The 18,183-nt window shown below is 44.5% G+C and overlaps 2 protein-coding genes across 6 annotated transcripts; one reads left to right on the forward strand and one right to left on the reverse strand.

Moving 5' to 3' along the window:
- Nucleotides 1–241: 241 nt before the first annotated feature.
- On the forward strand, nt 242–5,683 carry SLC10A1 (solute carrier family 10 member 1; the record flags this gene model as incomplete). The annotated part of the gene is given in 10 exon segments (XM_080618203.1): nt 242–266; nt 269–534; nt 538–576; nt 580–641; nt 1,355–1,445; nt 1,451–1,564; nt 3,108–3,286; nt 4,235–4,428; nt 5,495–5,628; nt 5,630–5,683. Coding segments are annotated over 10 exon segments (1,158 nt in total).
- On the reverse strand, nt 4,387–12,586 carry SRSF5 (serine and arginine rich splicing factor 5). Of its 5 annotated transcripts, none has more exons than XR_013957014.1 (9): nt 12,434–12,586; nt 11,824–11,970; nt 11,547–11,617; nt 11,248–11,343; nt 10,863–10,932; nt 9,509–9,582; nt 9,063–9,173; nt 8,599–8,904; nt 4,387–4,405 (listed from the first exon to the last, which is right to left on the reverse strand). XR_013957014.1 is itself a non-coding variant. In XM_080619315.1 (8 exons), exons 2-8 carry the CDS (start codon nt 11,947–11,949, stop codon nt 8,655–8,657), a joined length of 795 nt encoding a protein of 264 aa, XP_080475441.1. In that variant the 5' UTR covers nt 11,950–11,970; nt 12,434–12,586; the 3' UTR covers nt 7,885–8,654. The 5 variants fall into 5 exon arrangements, 3 of the variants coding, with proteins under 3 accessions (XP_080475441.1, XP_080475440.1, XP_080475442.1); XR_013957015.1 differs by lacking the exon at nt 4,387–4,405 and adding an exon at nt 5,969–5,988; XM_080619315.1 differs by lacking the exon at nt 4,387–4,405 and having other exon boundaries at nt 7,885–8,901.
- Between the last annotated feature and the right edge of the window lie 5,597 nt (nt 12,587–18,183).

Raw genomic sequence — 18,183 nt, forward strand, 5'->3', positions numbered from 1 at the left:
AGAGGTGGGGGACCAGAGCACAACACAAACTGCACAACATATTACTGAAGCAAATGGGGTTCACAGCTGATTGCTCAAAACGTGGAATTCTGTTTCAACAGCTGCTGAATGATAAGAGCGATGGCCTGGGAGAGAACCCATGTTTTGCTTGCATTAACTGGATGTTATTTGGACTCATGAATCAACCCCTCCCTCACCCTCCCAGCGACTTACAGAAGGGATCTCTAAACCCTTCAGCAGGATGAACAAGACCCAGGGAGCTTTTGAAACCCTGAGTTTTGGAGCCCAGGTCACACACAGGGCACCCCCTTGATCCGTGTGGCACCACCATTTGCGTTTGGCCAGCAGGCAATGGACAAAGCCCTGAATGCAATCATTATTGTGGCCCTCTTCGTCATCATGGTATCTCTGGGATGTACAATAGAGATAGTTAGGATCACAACTCGCCTCAGGAAACCCAAACGAGTGGCAATTGGGGTAATGGCCCAGTATGGCATCATGCCCTTGACAGCATTTGTGCTGGGCAAGCTCTTCTAGCTGGGTGCCACAGAATCCCTGGCCATCCTCATCTGTGGCTGATGCCCAGGGGGAAACCTCTCCAACATCTTTAATCTGTCACCGAGAGGGGACATGAACCTCAGGTAGGGAAAGCTGAGTACATGCTCATTGCCCAGGCCAATCTAGTCATATGACTGGATCAGAAACTAACTTAATCAACATTAGCCACCCCCAAGAAGCCGGGCAAAGGCTGAATAATGAAGTTTAGACTATTTTTAAAGAACCCATATTGCTGAATAGGTAAACTTGTCCCCGTTTTACAACAAAATGGGATTTTCTACCTTTCTCTGAAGAATACGGCTTGCTGCTCCTGATAAGATGGGTGCATGAGCACTTTTTAATCTCCACATAGCAGTACAAACAGCATATACATGTTATATTGATCCATATAGTAACATACAGTTCTGTGTAAACTGAACACGCTGCCTGAAGAGGCTGCATCAGTGAGAAATGTTGAACTAGCAGAACACCACTCTCCAACAAACCCTAGTGATAAAACAAGATCCAGGGTGAACATATGAAGCATCACTTTCTTTGTTACTGGTGAATTTCTGAAACGTGAGCTGTACCCACAACAAGGGTCCTTTCTGAGTCTGTGTAGAACTGGAGTTATCTTCTCCTTTATTCATATCACATCCTTCTACAACCTGACAGTAATGTTGGTGAAATCTCAGTGGCAGGTTGGGAAAGAGCAAGGTAAAGCCTTATATTAAAACCATGTCTCCAGGTTAGCAGGAAGATTGGCATATTCAGTTTAAAAAGTGTCATTGTTCTACTGAGGGGTCCTTCATCTCAGCATTGTAATGACCACATGTTCAACGCTCCTAGCAACTGGACTAATGCCTCTGCTTCTGTACCTTTACTCAGGAGGACTATATGAGGGTGATTTGGAGGTAAGATACCTTACAAAGGAATAATCACTTCCCTGGTGCTGATGCTAATCCCCTGTGCCATCGGCATCATTTTGAGTGAGAAGAAACCACAGTACACTGGCTTTATCATCAAGGTAAGAAGTATCCTGTGCTAGTTGCCTTTCAGCTGAGGGCCCCAGGAAGTTTTAAAAAATAGAGGCACAGAAATTCTAACTTCTCTAAGGCACACCATGAATCAGTGAAAGGGTTGGATAGAATCAAGACATTTTCACCTCTTTAATCATTAAAACGTTTGCCCAAAAGGAAGTTCTCCACCTTTTCCAGTCAAAAAACATTTTGCTAGCAGCTTCCTACCTTGCTCTCCTTTGTTGGCTTCAGTTTAACTTAGTTTTCTTTTGTTACAAGCAGGACTAATGAACCTCACAGACACTGCCTTCCACTCCAGTCAGAACCAAAGCAGACCCCAGATTAAACAAAAAATCAAAACCAAACCAACCAACCAAAACCCCCACCCTGCTGTTCTCAGAGGTCTAGCACAGGGCAGTAGTCACATCCCAAAGTTGGTGCTTACATCAAAAAGATTTCTGTCCAGCAGAAGCCACCAAATCGCTAAGCACCTACTTACGCCTGGAATCATCTCCCTGCCTCATTTGTACACCAGGCATCTCAACAGCAAATAGGAAATCCAGACAATCAACTACACCATTGTCTAGCTCGAGAGCTCCACTAGCAGTGCCCAGACTGCTGCTAACAAAGAACTTTGTGAACAAAAGAACTGGTTTTCGTAGGTTTTTTTTCACTAAGGCTTTATTTCAGATAAACTAGGACCAAGTACGGCAAGAAATGGATGCCAAGACTTAGTAACAGACCTGACAAAATAACACTAGGAATCACTAATCTTTAACAAGCATGGGAACCCAGGAGTCAGGCTAGAGCAGATGCAGGAGGACCAGAGCTCTTCAAAGGCCCCTTTACCTAGCACACGGCAGTGATGACTGGACTGTTTCAAGAGAAGCTTTAAGAGCCTATCATAACAAGGTGACCTACACTGCCCCAACTAACCCTTGGGTCATGTTCCTTTCTGCTAACACCAGCCTTCCATTTATCTTCTCTACAAAAGAGGAAAGAGGTAGAGACTTGCTTTTAAGAAACACCTGGAAAACTCCATCCAAATGGGACTCCAAAGTGGAGAGACATGCAGGAGAGCTGTGTATTCTGCCTCCAAAAATTCCCCAGCTCCTTCATCTGCCAAGTCACCAGACACCAATAAGACAACATGAAAATATAGCTGCCACCTTCCACATGTGCTATAGGCGGGCTCTACCTGTAAGTGAAGCGGTTTCCTCCCTGCCTGCTTTGGGTGGACGAGTCTCAAAAGGGACCTAGACAGAGACACATAGCAGTGCCTGAGAAACAAGTGGCTGGTGGAGCAAGCACCAGTCATTTTGCATATAGACCAGAAATGTACTTAGTTATATAAGGTGTCTGTAGGTAATACCTCAGAACAGTCTCTTGTTGATTACTTCTAACATTTATGTCCATGAAAGACACTTATGCATTCTCGCTTATACTTACGTATATGAGGGACAGAGAACCCGGCACAGCTGCTTCCAGTAGGTGAGGGAAGTTTTGCTGGGGATTTCTCTCTTGTCCACGACTTGACTGCTTTTATTTCAGGCAGGGATGGTTCTGCTGCTAGTGTCATCTGCTGCAATAATTGTTCTGTCTATGGCCAATATGGGAAGCGGTATCATGGTTGCCTTCTCACCATCCCTCATGGGATCTTCTGCCTTGATGACTGTTACTGGATTCCTGCTGGGCTATGCTCTCTCTGCAGTCTTCAAGCTTAATGACCAGTATGTTCCTCCAGTTCCCAGTTCCCTCACTCTGTTGCCAGAAGGAACAGATGTATGCCAGCTCTGGTCTATGGAGCAATGGTGAAAGCGTGGGTTTCGACATAGATGTAATTCTGAAGGATAAACACGGCAGTCTCCCAAAACAGGCCCTAGGAGTATAAGCAGACACACTGCACACTGGTCCCAAGTCAGTAACACCCAAACCTTGAGGGGGGAGAGAAATCAGTTCAACCTCTGCTTGGCTCATCAGAGAAGAGAGGAGTAGCTGGAAGAGGTTTATTTGACACAGGTACCTGACCACCACAGAAGGGATGGTAGGTTCACTGAACAAGCAGATGGATGGTTTTGACTTCAGGTCACTAGTAATGTGCTAAATACACATTACCAGCCTCTGATCTTGGTAATGAAACTGGGGGGAGATGAGAATTAATAGCACCACACAGAAAATCAACAAATTGGGAAATACCAACAGAGACAAAACCTCAAGTTTTCTTAAACACAACTATTCTTAAGCTGGTAACTACCCCAAGCTGGTCAGTGGTTTCCGCTGCAGCCCCAGGAATTCAGGATGGAAACCCTGCATATAAAACCCACTCCTTCCCTTTCCTGTCCTACCTAATTCAGGTAGGAAGCCCTCTAGTCCTCACTAATTCTTACCTTCACAGCTTAGACTTCTCTTTTCACCTGGGAAGGAGATTACCAGGGCAGGACCTAAGGCCTCCAAACACCATTAAGCACAAAGTCCACATTTATAATGTGATCTGTCTCTGCCCATTGCAATGGGATCATGAGGCAATCCCTTCTAGGGATCTCAGTATTGCTCCTGATAAAGCAGCTTTCAGCAGATTCAAATGCACAAAGCATTGCAGCAGCAAGGTGGGCAGGGTTTATTTGAAGTTGTTTGTAAGTGGGTCAAATCTGTACCCTGCTCAACTTTTCTTGCCTCAGATGCAGGTGGACAGTGTGCATGGAAACTGGCTGCCAGAACATTCAGCTTTGCTCGACCATCCTCCAGGTTGCCTTTGCCCCAGAAATCATTGGCCCCCTGTACTTCTTCCCACTACTGTACTTGCTGTTCCAGCTGGGAGAGGGACTTCTGCTTATCCTGGTCTTTAGGATCTATGACAGAATAAAGAGATCAAGTGGCAAGTACAGCTTTGCTCCTGTATTTTGTACACTTTCCAGTCCAAACCGTATACATTTAAAATATAACTACCAACGAATCACTGCCTTTTAGAGGCAGAATCCAGTCACCTTTTAAACTCAGGGTTACCTACTCAATACATCAAATACAAATCACAGCCAAAAATTCAGAGGTAACTGAAGACATTAGAAATGATGATTTCTTGCATCATCAGAATGTGTCATATAGCTATATACTATCAGTGCTTAGAGACTTTCTGAGGCCTGTGCTTAAACTAGGATGGACATCCTGCTAAAGCTATGACTTGCACTGAGCACATGCAAAGAACTAGGGTGTTTATATGTGAATAAAACTACACAAGAACATTAGATACTTTTTAATGCCACAACAGCTTGCAGCAAAGCTGGGATTTGAGAGATTCACTTCACTTTTGGAGTGGAAGGAGGAAGAAGAGGACAGAACTGCCAAGTACTGCAGCTGAAGGAAGGAAATATTTGGATCTTTTGCTAGCAAAGTATATAAATAGAGTCCAGCTTAATTAAAATACGGTATTGGTACAGATGTGAGGTAGACTTCCCCAACTTCAGCAGGTCCACAATGCCAAAGCTCAGCTGAGTGTCTGTGAAGAAGACTGGAGAATGCACTGCTGCATGAGGTCTTCCACAAGTCAGCCTTCTGATGCTTTCAGACCAGCTTTCTCTAGTCCCTCGGGACAGCAGAGCAGTTGCTACAAGAGCATTTTACCTGTTATTCAGCTTCATGCTGAAGGATGACCTTTAATGGGGAAGAAAACCCAATCCACTCAGTTTGGATCCTCAGGTGTGCCTTCAGTGCAAAGCAGCTGGTATTGGAAACCACCATACAAGTGCTTGCAAGACTGCTATAAAAGGGTGGCTCTCCAGGCTCTGAGACACAAAGACTGAAACAAAATGGCTGAAGCGTTTTGGCAGGATTTCCAAGGTCCTCATTCTGCTTTAGATCACGCAACACCAACTGCAGCTGTGTCACAATCTTTCCGTAACTGGCTTCAGAACCACCTATTCTCACTACATTCTTTTCTTCAGGTGCAGCAAACCTGCTCTGTGCTGGTATGGATGCAGTTGGTGCTCAAGAAATTAAACCAGTGTTAAGACCCTGCAGAAACAGTGGGAAACCAGGAAAACAATACAGACGGACTGCAGCAGCTGCTATCACAACCCCTCCAAGCTCCACCTCCTGCAGCCGGCTTACAGGTCTCCAGTAGTCCTGTGTAAGACTTCTTATCTATATGCTCCTTTTATGCCCGACAAAGGGATTGCCACAGAGCTGTCTGCACCCTCATTGTTATTTCCCAGAGGCCTGGCTCCAGACTAAGCCTCTCTCTGCCTGCCTATGAGGGAGACGACTCCCAGTGACTTTCAAGTCATCATAACAACCCTTTAGGAGAGCTTCTGGCCACGCTCCCAAGTGACTGCCCCAGTTTTGTTCATATGAAGATTGCTGCCCACATTAGTTCCCTTTTTTTATGGCACATGTCTGAAGCAGCTCCTGAAGGCATCTCTGAAGATTAATGTAATTTCTGTAATAAAGACCCAAAACGAGATGTGAAAGTCTCTTGGTGAACAGCCAAGACCCAGTATGCAGCTGAGCAGCCTGTGGACTGCTGGTCACTCCCAATTTCCAAAACCTGAGCAGTGCACAGTGTACCACAGCAGAAGCCACAAAAACTGAACACAGCAATGCAAACCATCTTGGCACGTTGTTTGGATCCAGCAAGCCGTGATGAACATTGAATGTGCCTTGTTCCATAGAACTAAATACACCAGCTGTTCAGGACACCATCTAGCTACTGTTACCCTACAAATACAAGGGAAGACTCACATTAACACTTGCAGTGTCCCAGGTATGAAACTGAGGCACCCGAACAGGCTGTCCAGAGCAGCTCTGGATGCCCCATCCCTGGCAGTGTTCAAAGCCAGGTTCAATGGGGCTTGAAGCAACCTGGTCTAGTGCAAGGTGCCCCTGCCCATGGCAGGTGGTTGGAACTAGAGGATCTTTAAGGTCCTTTCCAACCCAAACCATTCTATGAATCTATGAAATATGCACTGTAACCTGGTGTAATCCATCTTGACTAAGAATAAACAAGCCTGTTTATTCTTAGTAAATGCAGAATAGGTTTCTGGCCAGACGTTAACATGTTTTAAACTGAAGTTTTGAAACAGCGAGCTCCCCAAGTGAAATGCAGACACATCTGTTCATGCTGCTTACAAGACAAGCAGTGTGGTCAAAATGGAATTCAGAATATTTATAGAGCAGGTAGCACTTCACATTTAGCCTGAGCAAGGCAAGTGTCTGAAATCCCACCCCACTCCAATCACCAGGTGCCTTCAGTCTCCTGGATCCATTTGGAGTCAAGTCCCATGACGCACATGATCACTCAAGTAAGCAGGAAAGATCCACTGACTTTGAGATGACACAGCTAACCTTACCCCTCATACCCACCAGGTGAGCCTCAATGCTGCCTCTGCCCCTAGGGGCTAAACCCGTCTTCTACTACACCTCTTCAGGTGATCGAGCAGCCAAACCAGGATACTGCTGAGAGTGAAGCCTCCCACTCTCCAAAGCTGCCTACTAACAATCCAATTAACCATCTATCAGTCCAAAACCTTTCCCCATGCCTGCCTCCAGGAGCGCTTAGCAGTTTGATACTGTGCTGCCTTGACAGGCAGATTCACGAAACACAAAGCTCCTTCTCCCTTACCAGCCTGGAACACGAGACCTCTGCAACAGACACCAGGCAACTAACCTCCCTGAGGGGGAACCACCCTGCATTTCCTAGGACCCTAATCCAAAGCCTAGTCTAGGCTCCAAAGTCATTTTTAAAGCTTTTCATAGATTATTACAGTAGTTTTGCAATTTTTTTAAAATTAAATTCTAAAGCTCTTTATTGTAACTTGTGTGAGGGCTTGAGAAGCACAGGGACTGCAGACTTCTTGCCCCTGCAAGAAACAAACCCTAAACCACAGATCACCAGGGTACCACTGCTGCAGTACTCCCACCCACCAACTCCAAAGTCCCTCCTCTTCCTCCAGAACAAGGACTAACACCTACGAAAATGCTTCACCCACACCTCACTGTTCCCTCATACACATGTGCACAAACACACCAACTAAGTATGCTGACTACACCCGTCTTTAACATTCCACGCCTATTATCCAAAGTCATTAAAACCTCAATGACTTGTCCATTTCATTTTTTACTACTATGACAGTAGGATTTTCCTTATTCCCAATGTGTTTATTTCAGTATAGACACATCTAAGTACATGGCACAATGTATTTAAAAGTAAGTTAGCTCCTCCCCATACATCACTTCACTGCAGACCTATCTTTGAGAAGTGTTTTAACACTGTCCAACACAAAGCACCGTCTCAAACACTTACTATTAACACTTAAGAACACACTAGAAGCAGAGGCATGTTTCTTTATATTTTATTTGAGCTATTCAATTCTTAAGTATCAAGAATTAGGGTGCTTTATAGAATATTATTACCATAGGTAAGTGAAATGGGCATCTTCTTAAGTGTAGTGCAAGTCATATTAAATGAAAAGCTTTTAAAATAAAGTTTTATTACCAGTACTGACCAGCATTCAATCTGCTGATCTACAGCTGAAACAATGGTCCAAAAGCACAAAAAAATACTCTCTGAAATAAAGCTTTATGTACAGCACATGTAGAGCTCTTAGATGCCTAAAGCTAATAGTTTAATTTGAAACTGGGTGGCATGGTTTAGTGGGAGGTGTCCCTGCCCATGGCAGGGGGGTTGGAACTAGATGATCTTAAGGTTCCTTCCAACCCTAACTACTCTATGATTCAATGAAATATTAAACTAATGTTCCAAGTTGCTCTTCACAGTTGAATATACTGGGAATTAAGTGTTCAGATGACTTTTTTTTTTTGGAGTACAAAAAAGTTTAAGTTGTCCGCTTTAGTTATAAAGAGCTCTGCCAATATACACAAACTATACACTTCAGACATTCACAAAAAATGTGAGCAAGAAAAGGGTTATCAAAAGACATTTAATACAATTAGTCAATAACCCTTCCCACCATGGTCCACATCTACAAAGTTTTCCCATTCCTCCCCCCTCCCCATCCAAACCCTTCCCCCCAGAAAGTCACATACTTACCACAACTTTTAGCAAGTATGGTTTAAAAAAAGGGCCCCCATAACTGAACTATAAGCTCAGTTGCCACTGTCAACAGATCTGGATCTCGATCTAGACCTCTGCCGATCCTCAGATGATGGGGATTTAGATCTACTGGAAGAACCACGTTTCTGGCTTTTCTCTGGCACTGGAGATCTACTAACTGATCGAGACTTGCTACGGCTCCTACTCCTTGACCTGCTGTAGGACTTGCGGCTGCGGGAGCGGGAACGACTCCGAGACCTGGATGAGCTTCTGCTACGAGACCGTGACCTGCTTCTGGACCTACTGAGGAAACAGAAGAGCACTGGTATTAGCAATGAAACATCACGGACCACGACCATAACCAGGCAAATCACTGGTCTCCTGTTCAGTTGCCTGGTAACTGACTTCAAAGCTTTCTTGGTTAGCACTTAAATAATGCTTAAGAGAACAGAAATCTGTACCTGTGCCTTTTGCTGCCTTCAATTAGTTTGATTTTCCTTCCATTAATTTCTTTACCAGAAAGCTTTTCAATAGCATTCTTTAAATCACTGTAAGAGGCAAATTCAACCACCCTACAGGAAAAAAAAATAAAGCCAAAATAAAGCCCAGATCTCAGTATTACAAGTGGTAATTTTGGTGATAAGAGCAAAACATACTCTGGGAAAAATAAGCAGCTCAACAACTCAAAAAAAAACCCCAACCCTCACTGCCCAGTGTACTCATTCCTTGTTATAACTCACACAGAAAATAAAGAATTCCCCTCCCAAAATACAAGAGAATGTATTTTCAAAGAGTAGCTAAATTAAGTCAAGAACAGCTGCTAAGCACTGAAAGTAGCCAGCTTCCTTCCCCAAGTATGATACAAACAGTACTCTACAGCTTTCAAGAGGTGTTGTTAGAGGCTTACCCTTCATTTAACTTAGGTCTGTGTGCATCTGCAAAGGTTACTTCCCCAGCTTGTCTCATGAAGTCTTTGAGATCCTAACACAAGACCAGTTATGTTATGCAAAGAAGTGACATTAACACTTATCTATACAAAACCAGATAAACCCAAAAGAAACTTATGACTACTGGAAGAGAAGATGTTAGATAAATTACAAACATGGCAATTGCCATACTTGTATTCTACCAAAATTGAATTATCTCAATCAGGGCACGAAATAAATGAGAAAAGCATATTGCTTTAAGCAAAATGCTAATAAACGGTCTTAACATTAAGGAAAACATTAGTCTACAGAGACTACATAGATTAAATAACGAAGTAAGAGAGAAAGAGAGAAAGAGAGAGAAAAATCAAGTACATCTGTATATATAATGGACTGAGTGTGAAATACCCATATATTTTTGAATTATTCCAGCCTCCATTTACATTACAAGTCTTATAGGCATACAGAATTACATTTATGTAACACCAATTATTTTGTGCCCCATATGTCATTAAAAATATAGTTTACTTTACCTTTATTAACAATTCCCTAGGCTAGCCAAGCAGCAAACTGCATTAAGCGACCGGAGATACCGTCATGATTTATGCCCGACTGGCTCTTCGCCACCCACTTGACGAACACTACCCAGTCGATGGAAGCCATTAATCGCACTGCGCTCCCTTATTAGGAGACTATTGATGGATCCAGACATTCGCTATGCTTGATGTTACCAAGGACCACTTTACTGCGATCAGGATTCCAACGACCACCTAATTTCGTATCTTTCAACTCTTTTCGACCAGGACCTCTTTATTCGGAAGCGTTACAGGAAGAACAGCTCTCAACTTAGGAATCAGATCTCGTAAACGCTCTGGGATCGCTGCAATGTGGCACTTTAAGGAGTGCATCGATTACGTCTAGACCGGCAAACACAGATCTAGAGGTGGCCATGTGACATTGTAGGAGCTGACTGGAAAGTCAACCAGGCCCAACCAAGAGTGACCAAGACAGAACGATTAGGATAACCCACAGGCACTCCTCGTCATAAGGCCAACGACACAGATAGGCTGGCAAATAAAGGGTTTAATATGTGGTTAAAATGGATTTAAATAAACAAGAAAAAATAAATATATATCCTCAAACATATACATTTATTATTAAAAATTAAAATTAACTAGTTAAAATTCAAAATATGTAAATTGCATTAATTAAATTACATTAATTACATAAATGTTTTGAATCCATTAGATTTACTTTTAATTAATTATTTTACAAAATTATTACATTACATACCCATTAAATGAAGTCAAAATAGTTAATCGTGTTTCAACAAACCTGCCAGCTGACTCGGGATGACAAATTTTCTACTATGAGGCGATTTTCTGTTCTTACAGGTGGAGCATTTCTGTTTGGAAATAAACAATCCAGGGTTTTATTAGTAATTACAATGACTAGCATCAGCATATCACCATTACTACAATCAGCTACTAGTGCCCCAAGTAATCTAAAACAAGCATTAAATACTCTGGGGAGGGAGCATAAAGATGACAAGCATATCTGAGAAGTTTTGTAATCCTCACTATCCTACTGCCACATCAAACGATTGACTAAAAAGGCAAATACCTTTTGATATCTCATTCTAGCTCAAGTTCTTGGATGACCTCTTAGATGAGCCCACAGTATTCTTTTTTAAACTATGCCAGTTAGAAGCTACACATACCTCCTGTCACTGCGTGGACGGCGGCTACTAAAACGGTCAGAGTACCTCCCTCTGCCTCTACCCCTAGAGCGTGCTCTTGCATGCTCAATTGTAACCCTGAGGAAAAAAAGAAACAGAAAACCATTTTTTTACGTTTTTCTTCTTACGCATTCCTTTAGTAACAGTCATTGGAAAGAAAAAAAACACATCAAAACAAAAAATTATGTTAAACCATACTGATAACACAATGCAAGTTAAAACTGATCTACTTCTTGTTTTAGATACTTAAGCTTATATACCCACGAAATAGGGTACCTCACCTCTCACTACAAAGCTCTTTTCCATCCAGTTCATAGACAGCATCATCTGCATCTCTTGGATCCTCAAATTCCTGTAAAACCACCACAGCAAAACCACGAAAGTAAAAAACTACATCTCCAAGAAATTAACAAATGTTTATTTGCCACACAGCATACTTAGCTGAGCACGTTAACGGCATTATCTTTAAAAGTAACTTTGTGCACATCACACGTGCATGAGATCTGAGTGCCGACCAGCTCACGGGGACCGCCGAGCCCCACAGAGGGGCGCACTCACCACAAACCCAAACCCCCTCTTCAGATCGATGTCCCGGATGCGGCCGTATCCTTTGAAGAACCTCTCCACGTCCTTCTCCCTGGCAGCCGGGTTCAGCCTCCCGATGAAGACACGGCAGCCGCTCATGGCTGTGTGCGGCGAAGCTCGCTGCGGGAGACACAGCGCCCAGCCCGTCAACGCCCCGGCCCTACCCGGTGACTCAGCAGCCACCCGCCCCGCCCCGCTGAGCTCGCAGCTCACCCGCACTCCAGGCCAATAGGAAGCAGCCAGGTAGCACCCGCCTCAGTCTGCGCCAATTGGAGCCCGAAGTCCGGCCAGCAGCCCGCCCACAACAAACCAACGCCCACTGCGGCCGCAGCCCCCTGCCCGCGCATGCGCGCTGCCCACCCCACCCCCGGCCGGAGAAGACAACGGACCGCCATTGCTCCGCCACAAAATGGCGGCCCGGGCCGCACCCAACGGCAATGCCACGGGGCCTGCTCCGCGAATAGCACCACAGTGAAACAGAGCGACAGGAAAACCGGCTGCATAGCCGGAATTCCCTGCGCCACCGACCCTGCTCCCCGACGCCGCATCGCTCCGCGGGGAGCCCTCACGCGCTGTCACGAACCTGGGCTGCGGGTCTCGGTGTGGGCCGAGCCGGGCGGACGCGGGACGGTCAGGGCTCGGCTGGCGGTCAGCTCTGTCCTTGCTCCCCGAAGTCCAGCTCCTCACTGTCGCACCGCCCCGCAGCTGCGACGCAAAATGGATGTGGCCCCGCGCGTCACCGCCGCCCCACGTGACTCTGGCACAGCTTGGCGATTGGCGGAGGTGGCGACCACGCCCCTTCCCCCGGGAATCTAGGTCAGGGAGGGGGTACCGGCTGTTGGGGGGGGTTAGTGTTGTCCGGGGGCTGTCGTGCAGCCGGGTCCTACCGAGGCTCTCCCCGGTGCGCGGAGCGAGGATGGCTGCTGGTGTTCTGGTTTTCAGCCCAGCCGGCCTGAGTGGGGTAACTGGTGGTGGCACGCTAAAGCTGCTTCTGTGGGAAGACAGCCGACAGTGACGTTAATGCTGGTCTGGAGTGTGAAAAGCACAGGGTGTCACTTCATACGCTTACAGAATGTTTTGGGTTGGAAAGGACCTTAAGGATCATCCAGTTCCATCCCACCTGTCACGGGCAGGGACACCTTCCCCTAGACCAGGTTGCTCAAAGCGCCATCCAACTTGGCCTTGAACACTGCCAGGAGTGGGGCAGCCACAGCTGCTGTGGGCATCCTATGCCAGCACCTCGCCACTCATTAAAGAGCTTCGTAATATCTAATTTGAATCTTTCAGCATAAAGCCATTCCCTCTTGTCCTGTCACTATGCCCTTACAAAAACAAAGTTGCTCTCCAGCTTTCTCGTAGGCCCCCTTTAGGTACTGGAAGGCTGTCATCTAGAAATCGTTTTGAGAAGGCACCGAAAATACAAACCCAACCTGATTTTCAGTGTGGCTTAGCATAGGGCTGGCATTAAAACTGACGTGACAGATTAAACACAACCGCCAGGCTCTTTCATTCATATAGCACGTAAGGATCTAAAAAATGTGATGCACTTGTGTGCCAGGCTGGCACAAGAGTGGGCAAGGTCTTGCAGGAACAGGCATGTCTCTGTTGACCATGATGAACAAAGAATGAGAGAAGAAAAATAGACAAGGAGCACCTTATCTATTTGCATGCTTATTTGGAATCAAGTGTATAATGACAAGGTAGAGAGATGAGCTTTGTTTCTGTTTAAAGTAACTGCAGAATTTATCACAGCTTGGCAGTAAAGGCAAAAGATTATCCCAAGGGGCATTCGAAATGCAGAGGACATCTGGAAGTTGAAGATACTCCCACTGGTTTTCTAATGCAGACAGAGGTTATGGCTCTATGACTGCCATTGCCAGATTTGTGCACTGCTTTGGCTTAACACAAAGAGTTAGCTGGCAATCATAGCTGCATCAGGTTGACCTGAGGACAGTATGACCCTTTTGGCAGCATATCCCTGACTTGTCTCCCAGAGCCCCATGCTGCCTCAAGTCCTAATCTGTACCTGTTCCCCTTTAGGACTATGAAATGCCATTTTTGTTGCCTTCAGTGTCTGTTATTACTCAGCTCTATGGGGATGATTTTCTCTTTTTCATGCTTAGTCACGGACTTTTCCATTTTCCCTGGAAAAATACCACACACGATGCCACCGACTTCATAGATTTATATGGCTGCCCCCACACGCACTCCTCAAACTGGAACAGCATACGCAGTTGGGGAACTGGGAAAGTTACTTCTGCTATGTGCAGGATGCAATGATGAGAAAGGCTACAGTGTAGCTGAAGGTTTCGCAAGAGCAAACTGCCTGCTTTTCTACTGGATCACAAAGATGTGAGCTTCAATTCGGAAAGGATGATGCACATGTGGGAAAATATGCAGCAGAGGGAGGACTGTAAGCAATGAAAGATAACACTTGTGATTACCCCTGTGGATCGTAACCTTTACCTGCTGAAGAAAATACATTCATGTGCTAACATTTAACACTGCTAATTTCATAATGAGTTACAGTGCTCTAACAGGTGCCATGGGAACAGGCAGTCCTGTTCTGTCAACGCTGGGACTCTTCTGACTGCAGTGAGCTGGTCCACAATGCTAAACCTGAAAAAACTAGCCCTGGAAAAGGCAGCAAGCAGATTTCTACTAGTTTAACGCCCTGGAAAACAGCTTGTAGTGGGATAAAAACAAGTATTAGCACTGGACAAAGAAGAGAGGAAGGGAACACCCCACTAACGAGGAACTGTTCGTAATGTTCTAAACTAAAAGAGGGGAGACTCAAGCTGGACATGAGGAAGAAATTCTTTACAGTGAGGGTGGTAAAACACTGGCACAGGTAGCCCAGAGAGGTGGTGGATGCACCATCTCTGGAGACATTCAGGGCCAGGCCTGACGTGGTTCTGGGCAACCTGATCTAATTGGAGATGTACCTGTTCATGGCAGGAGGGCTGGACAAGATGCCCTTTGAAGGTCCTTCTAATCCAAACTGCTCTATGATTCTATGATTTTAGCAGTGTGAAACTGCAGCATAAAAAGCTTTGACCTTGTTACTGGAAGGCAGTAATCTCCTGCATCTCATTTTCAGACCACTGGGAGAAGAGAAGCAAAAGTCAGGAGGGTGTCCAGGAGGCAATAATCTCTCTTTAAAATGTTCCTGTGTTACCCAAAGGTGTTACAAACATAAAGGTCACACACTCTTTTACTCTCATTGATTTCCCGGGTCGGTAGGTCATGAGCAGGCACATGTGTTTCCTACCCAGTTTCTCCAAGTTTTATGTTAATGGGAAGGAGTATTTCTCCTTTTGGCTCAAGGCTGTTTGAAGACCACCTAGACTTGCTAATATTCTTGCTGCTGGCTAGTGTCCACACTCCTATATTCCTTACAACCCTGGGCTGCTGAAAACCACACAAGCAGGCTGAAATCCCTCTAGTTAGTTTGTCAAGGTAACTAGGTAAATACAGTCACTATTTGGAAGCAAAAAGGGCATGAGGCAGCAGAAGACTAAATGAAAGCTGGCATAAATTCCCAGCAAGCCACCATTATTATTTCATACTGCTTGTGGAAAATAGTTGATAGGGATTAACTCTTCACTGTCTCTTCCAAATATAAAAATTAGATGTCATCAAATGAAACTAACAAAGTCCAAGTTCAAAACATGCAAAAGGAGGTGCTACTTCACCAACTGGTAGTAGACCTCTGGCATAACTTGCTGGAGAATGCTCTGGATACAGGAATTTTATATGGGGTTGCCATACGGACAGCTTTAAACCAGGAAGGAGGAGGGAATGGGAATAAAAAGGAGCAGCGAGAGAGAGGAATAAAGAGAAGCTGCAATTCAGAGACTCTATACCTTCCATTGCTGAAGACCCTCTGCAAAAAACACTGCCCATCAGATCCAGGGTAAGCTGCTTATGTAAGCCATATAGCCAAAGACTCAGCATTTTACCAGTTCTGCAGCAGTTCTATGAATGCAAACAAATGTAACTAGCATCTTCTTTTGCTGCTGGTGAATATATTTATTACTTTCACTGTGGTTCTCCATGCTAAGCTCCTCTACCTTTCTTTACATTCTCCTTTTCTGTACACTGATTTACCTGTGCATTTTCTGTCCTTTTCTCTAAGGATCTGTGAACTAACATATTTCTGTTACTGTTAGATTAAGTGTAGCTCTCCTAAAGGCAGCAGCAATGAGTGCTGATGAGCTAGTTTGCAGAAGTCTCAAGGAGATGGCAAAAACTAAATAGATAATTTAGTATTTGAGCACCAATTGCTTTACGCCAAAGCATTTGGAGAAAGAAAATTGAAATTTACCTAGAAATAATACAATAACAGACATTCAGAAATAACTTTGTCACACACATTCAGCCCTGCCTGAAAGAAAATGAAATAAAATAAGAACTGAAAAAGACTTTTTTTTCTTGTTGGGTTAATATTTGAATCATCAGAACAAGTTTGCAGCAGCTCAGTGTATTCAGTTATAGATGCTGAATATGAACTGGTGAGGAGATCTTACAATGCTGAAAGCAAGTTGTAGACTGATACAAAAGCATTTTACTGGGTCAAAGCTATTTATTAGCCTTCAGAGGCAGAATCATGTGGGCTTCCACAGCTGGACCTTTCCTGAAAGATCCCGAGCCCCTTTCTGTTTTAACTCAATGTTGCATGTACCCCCAAATGCAACTGCTGCACTCGTGGCTATGGTCTGCCGCTACATTTCCAAGCAGCTCAGATACCACATCTTTGTTTTGAGAATCCATCTTCTTTGTTTACATAGACCCAGGGACTAACATTGGCAGAGATTTTATTTTCAGCAGACAGCAGATTGCAGACACTGAGCATGTTGTGTCATCTTCACCTTTTGCTTAATTGAGACTCAGTGTTCATCTTAAAAAGAGCATGAAGAACATTGGAGGGGAAGAATAGGATGAAGTTCACGTATTCTCAAGCAGCCAGCATTTTAATCCTTAAGAAACTCCCTGTACTTCAGGGATTACTAAGGAACCATCCCTGAGGAATCTCTAGCACCATCCCCAATGCCTAACATCCTGGCAGTGCAGTGATTTTTCAGCTAGAAGGCTTAACTTCAAAGGTCAGAAAGTTATTCAAACAAAAGATTAAATCATCAATTTATAAGCACTTTCATTCAGTAAACTGGTAAGGTGCTCATGCCAACAAGGCAGGCAATCAAGAACAAGCTGTTTTAAATGAATCCAATACTCCTTATTGGAATAACTAAGCTAGTGGGCAAGGGGGGAAAATAGAGATGTGTTAAACCTGACTATAATAAAGGTTTTAGTCTATTTTTCATAAGCAAACAGGAAAATGCCAAGGTAAAATCCATTGTAAGCTGTAAGCACACTTTTTCAGAGTTTGCATTCAAAATAGCTCTTTGACAAACTTGGGGAAAGTTCCTCTGGGGAATCAGGGATCTCTTCTTAGTACAGGACCATTCAACGTCTGCATTAATAATTTGTTAAGCAGATTAGAGCATGCAGATGAATCAGCCTGGGAAGAGTTTTAAACACTCTGAAGACAAGAACAAAAAATGAAAATGAGTCTCAGAAACCAAAAGAATGATTCAACCGTATCCTGGGCTGCATCAAAAGGAGCATGACCAGCAGGTCGAAGGAGGTGATCCTGCCCCTCTACTCTGCTCTCGTGAGACCTCACTTGGAGTATTGTGTGCAGTTCTGGTGTCCTCAATATAAAAAGGACATGGAACTGTTGGAACAAGTCCAGAGGAGGGCCACGAGGATGATCAGGGGACTGGAGCACCTCCCCTATGAAGAGAGGCTGAGAAAGTTGGGGCTGTTCAGCCTGGAGAAGAGAAGGCTGCATGGAGACCTCCTAGCAGCCTTCCAGTATCTGAAGGGGGCCTACAAGGATGCTGGGGAGGGACTCTTCACTAGGGACTGTAGTGGTAGGACAAGGGGTAAAGGGTTCAAACTTAAACAGGGGAAGTTTAGATTGGATATAAGGAAGAAATTCTTTACTGAGAGGGTGGTGAGGCACTGGAATGGGTTGCCCAGGGAGGTTGTGAATGCTCCATCCTTGGCGGTGTTCAAGGCCAGGTTGGATGAGGCCTTGGGTGACATGGTTTAGTGTGAGGTGTCCCTGCCCATGGCAGGGGGGTTGGAACTAGATGATCTTAAGGTCCTTTCCAACCCTAACTATTCTATGATTCAACAAGATGCGATTCTGCAAGAATAAGGGAAGGCTATGTTTAGGAAGTATCCACCAGTACAAAATCAGAAATGCCTATTCAGGAAGTAGCAACATCTATAAAGGCTTGAGCTAAAGTGGATCACAGTCTGAAA

Source organism: Psittacula echo (genome assembly GCF_963264785.1).
Source record: "Psittacula echo genome assembly, chromosome: 5".
Taxonomy (NCBI): domain Eukaryota; kingdom Metazoa; phylum Chordata; class Aves; order Psittaciformes; family Psittacidae; genus Psittacula; species Psittacula echo.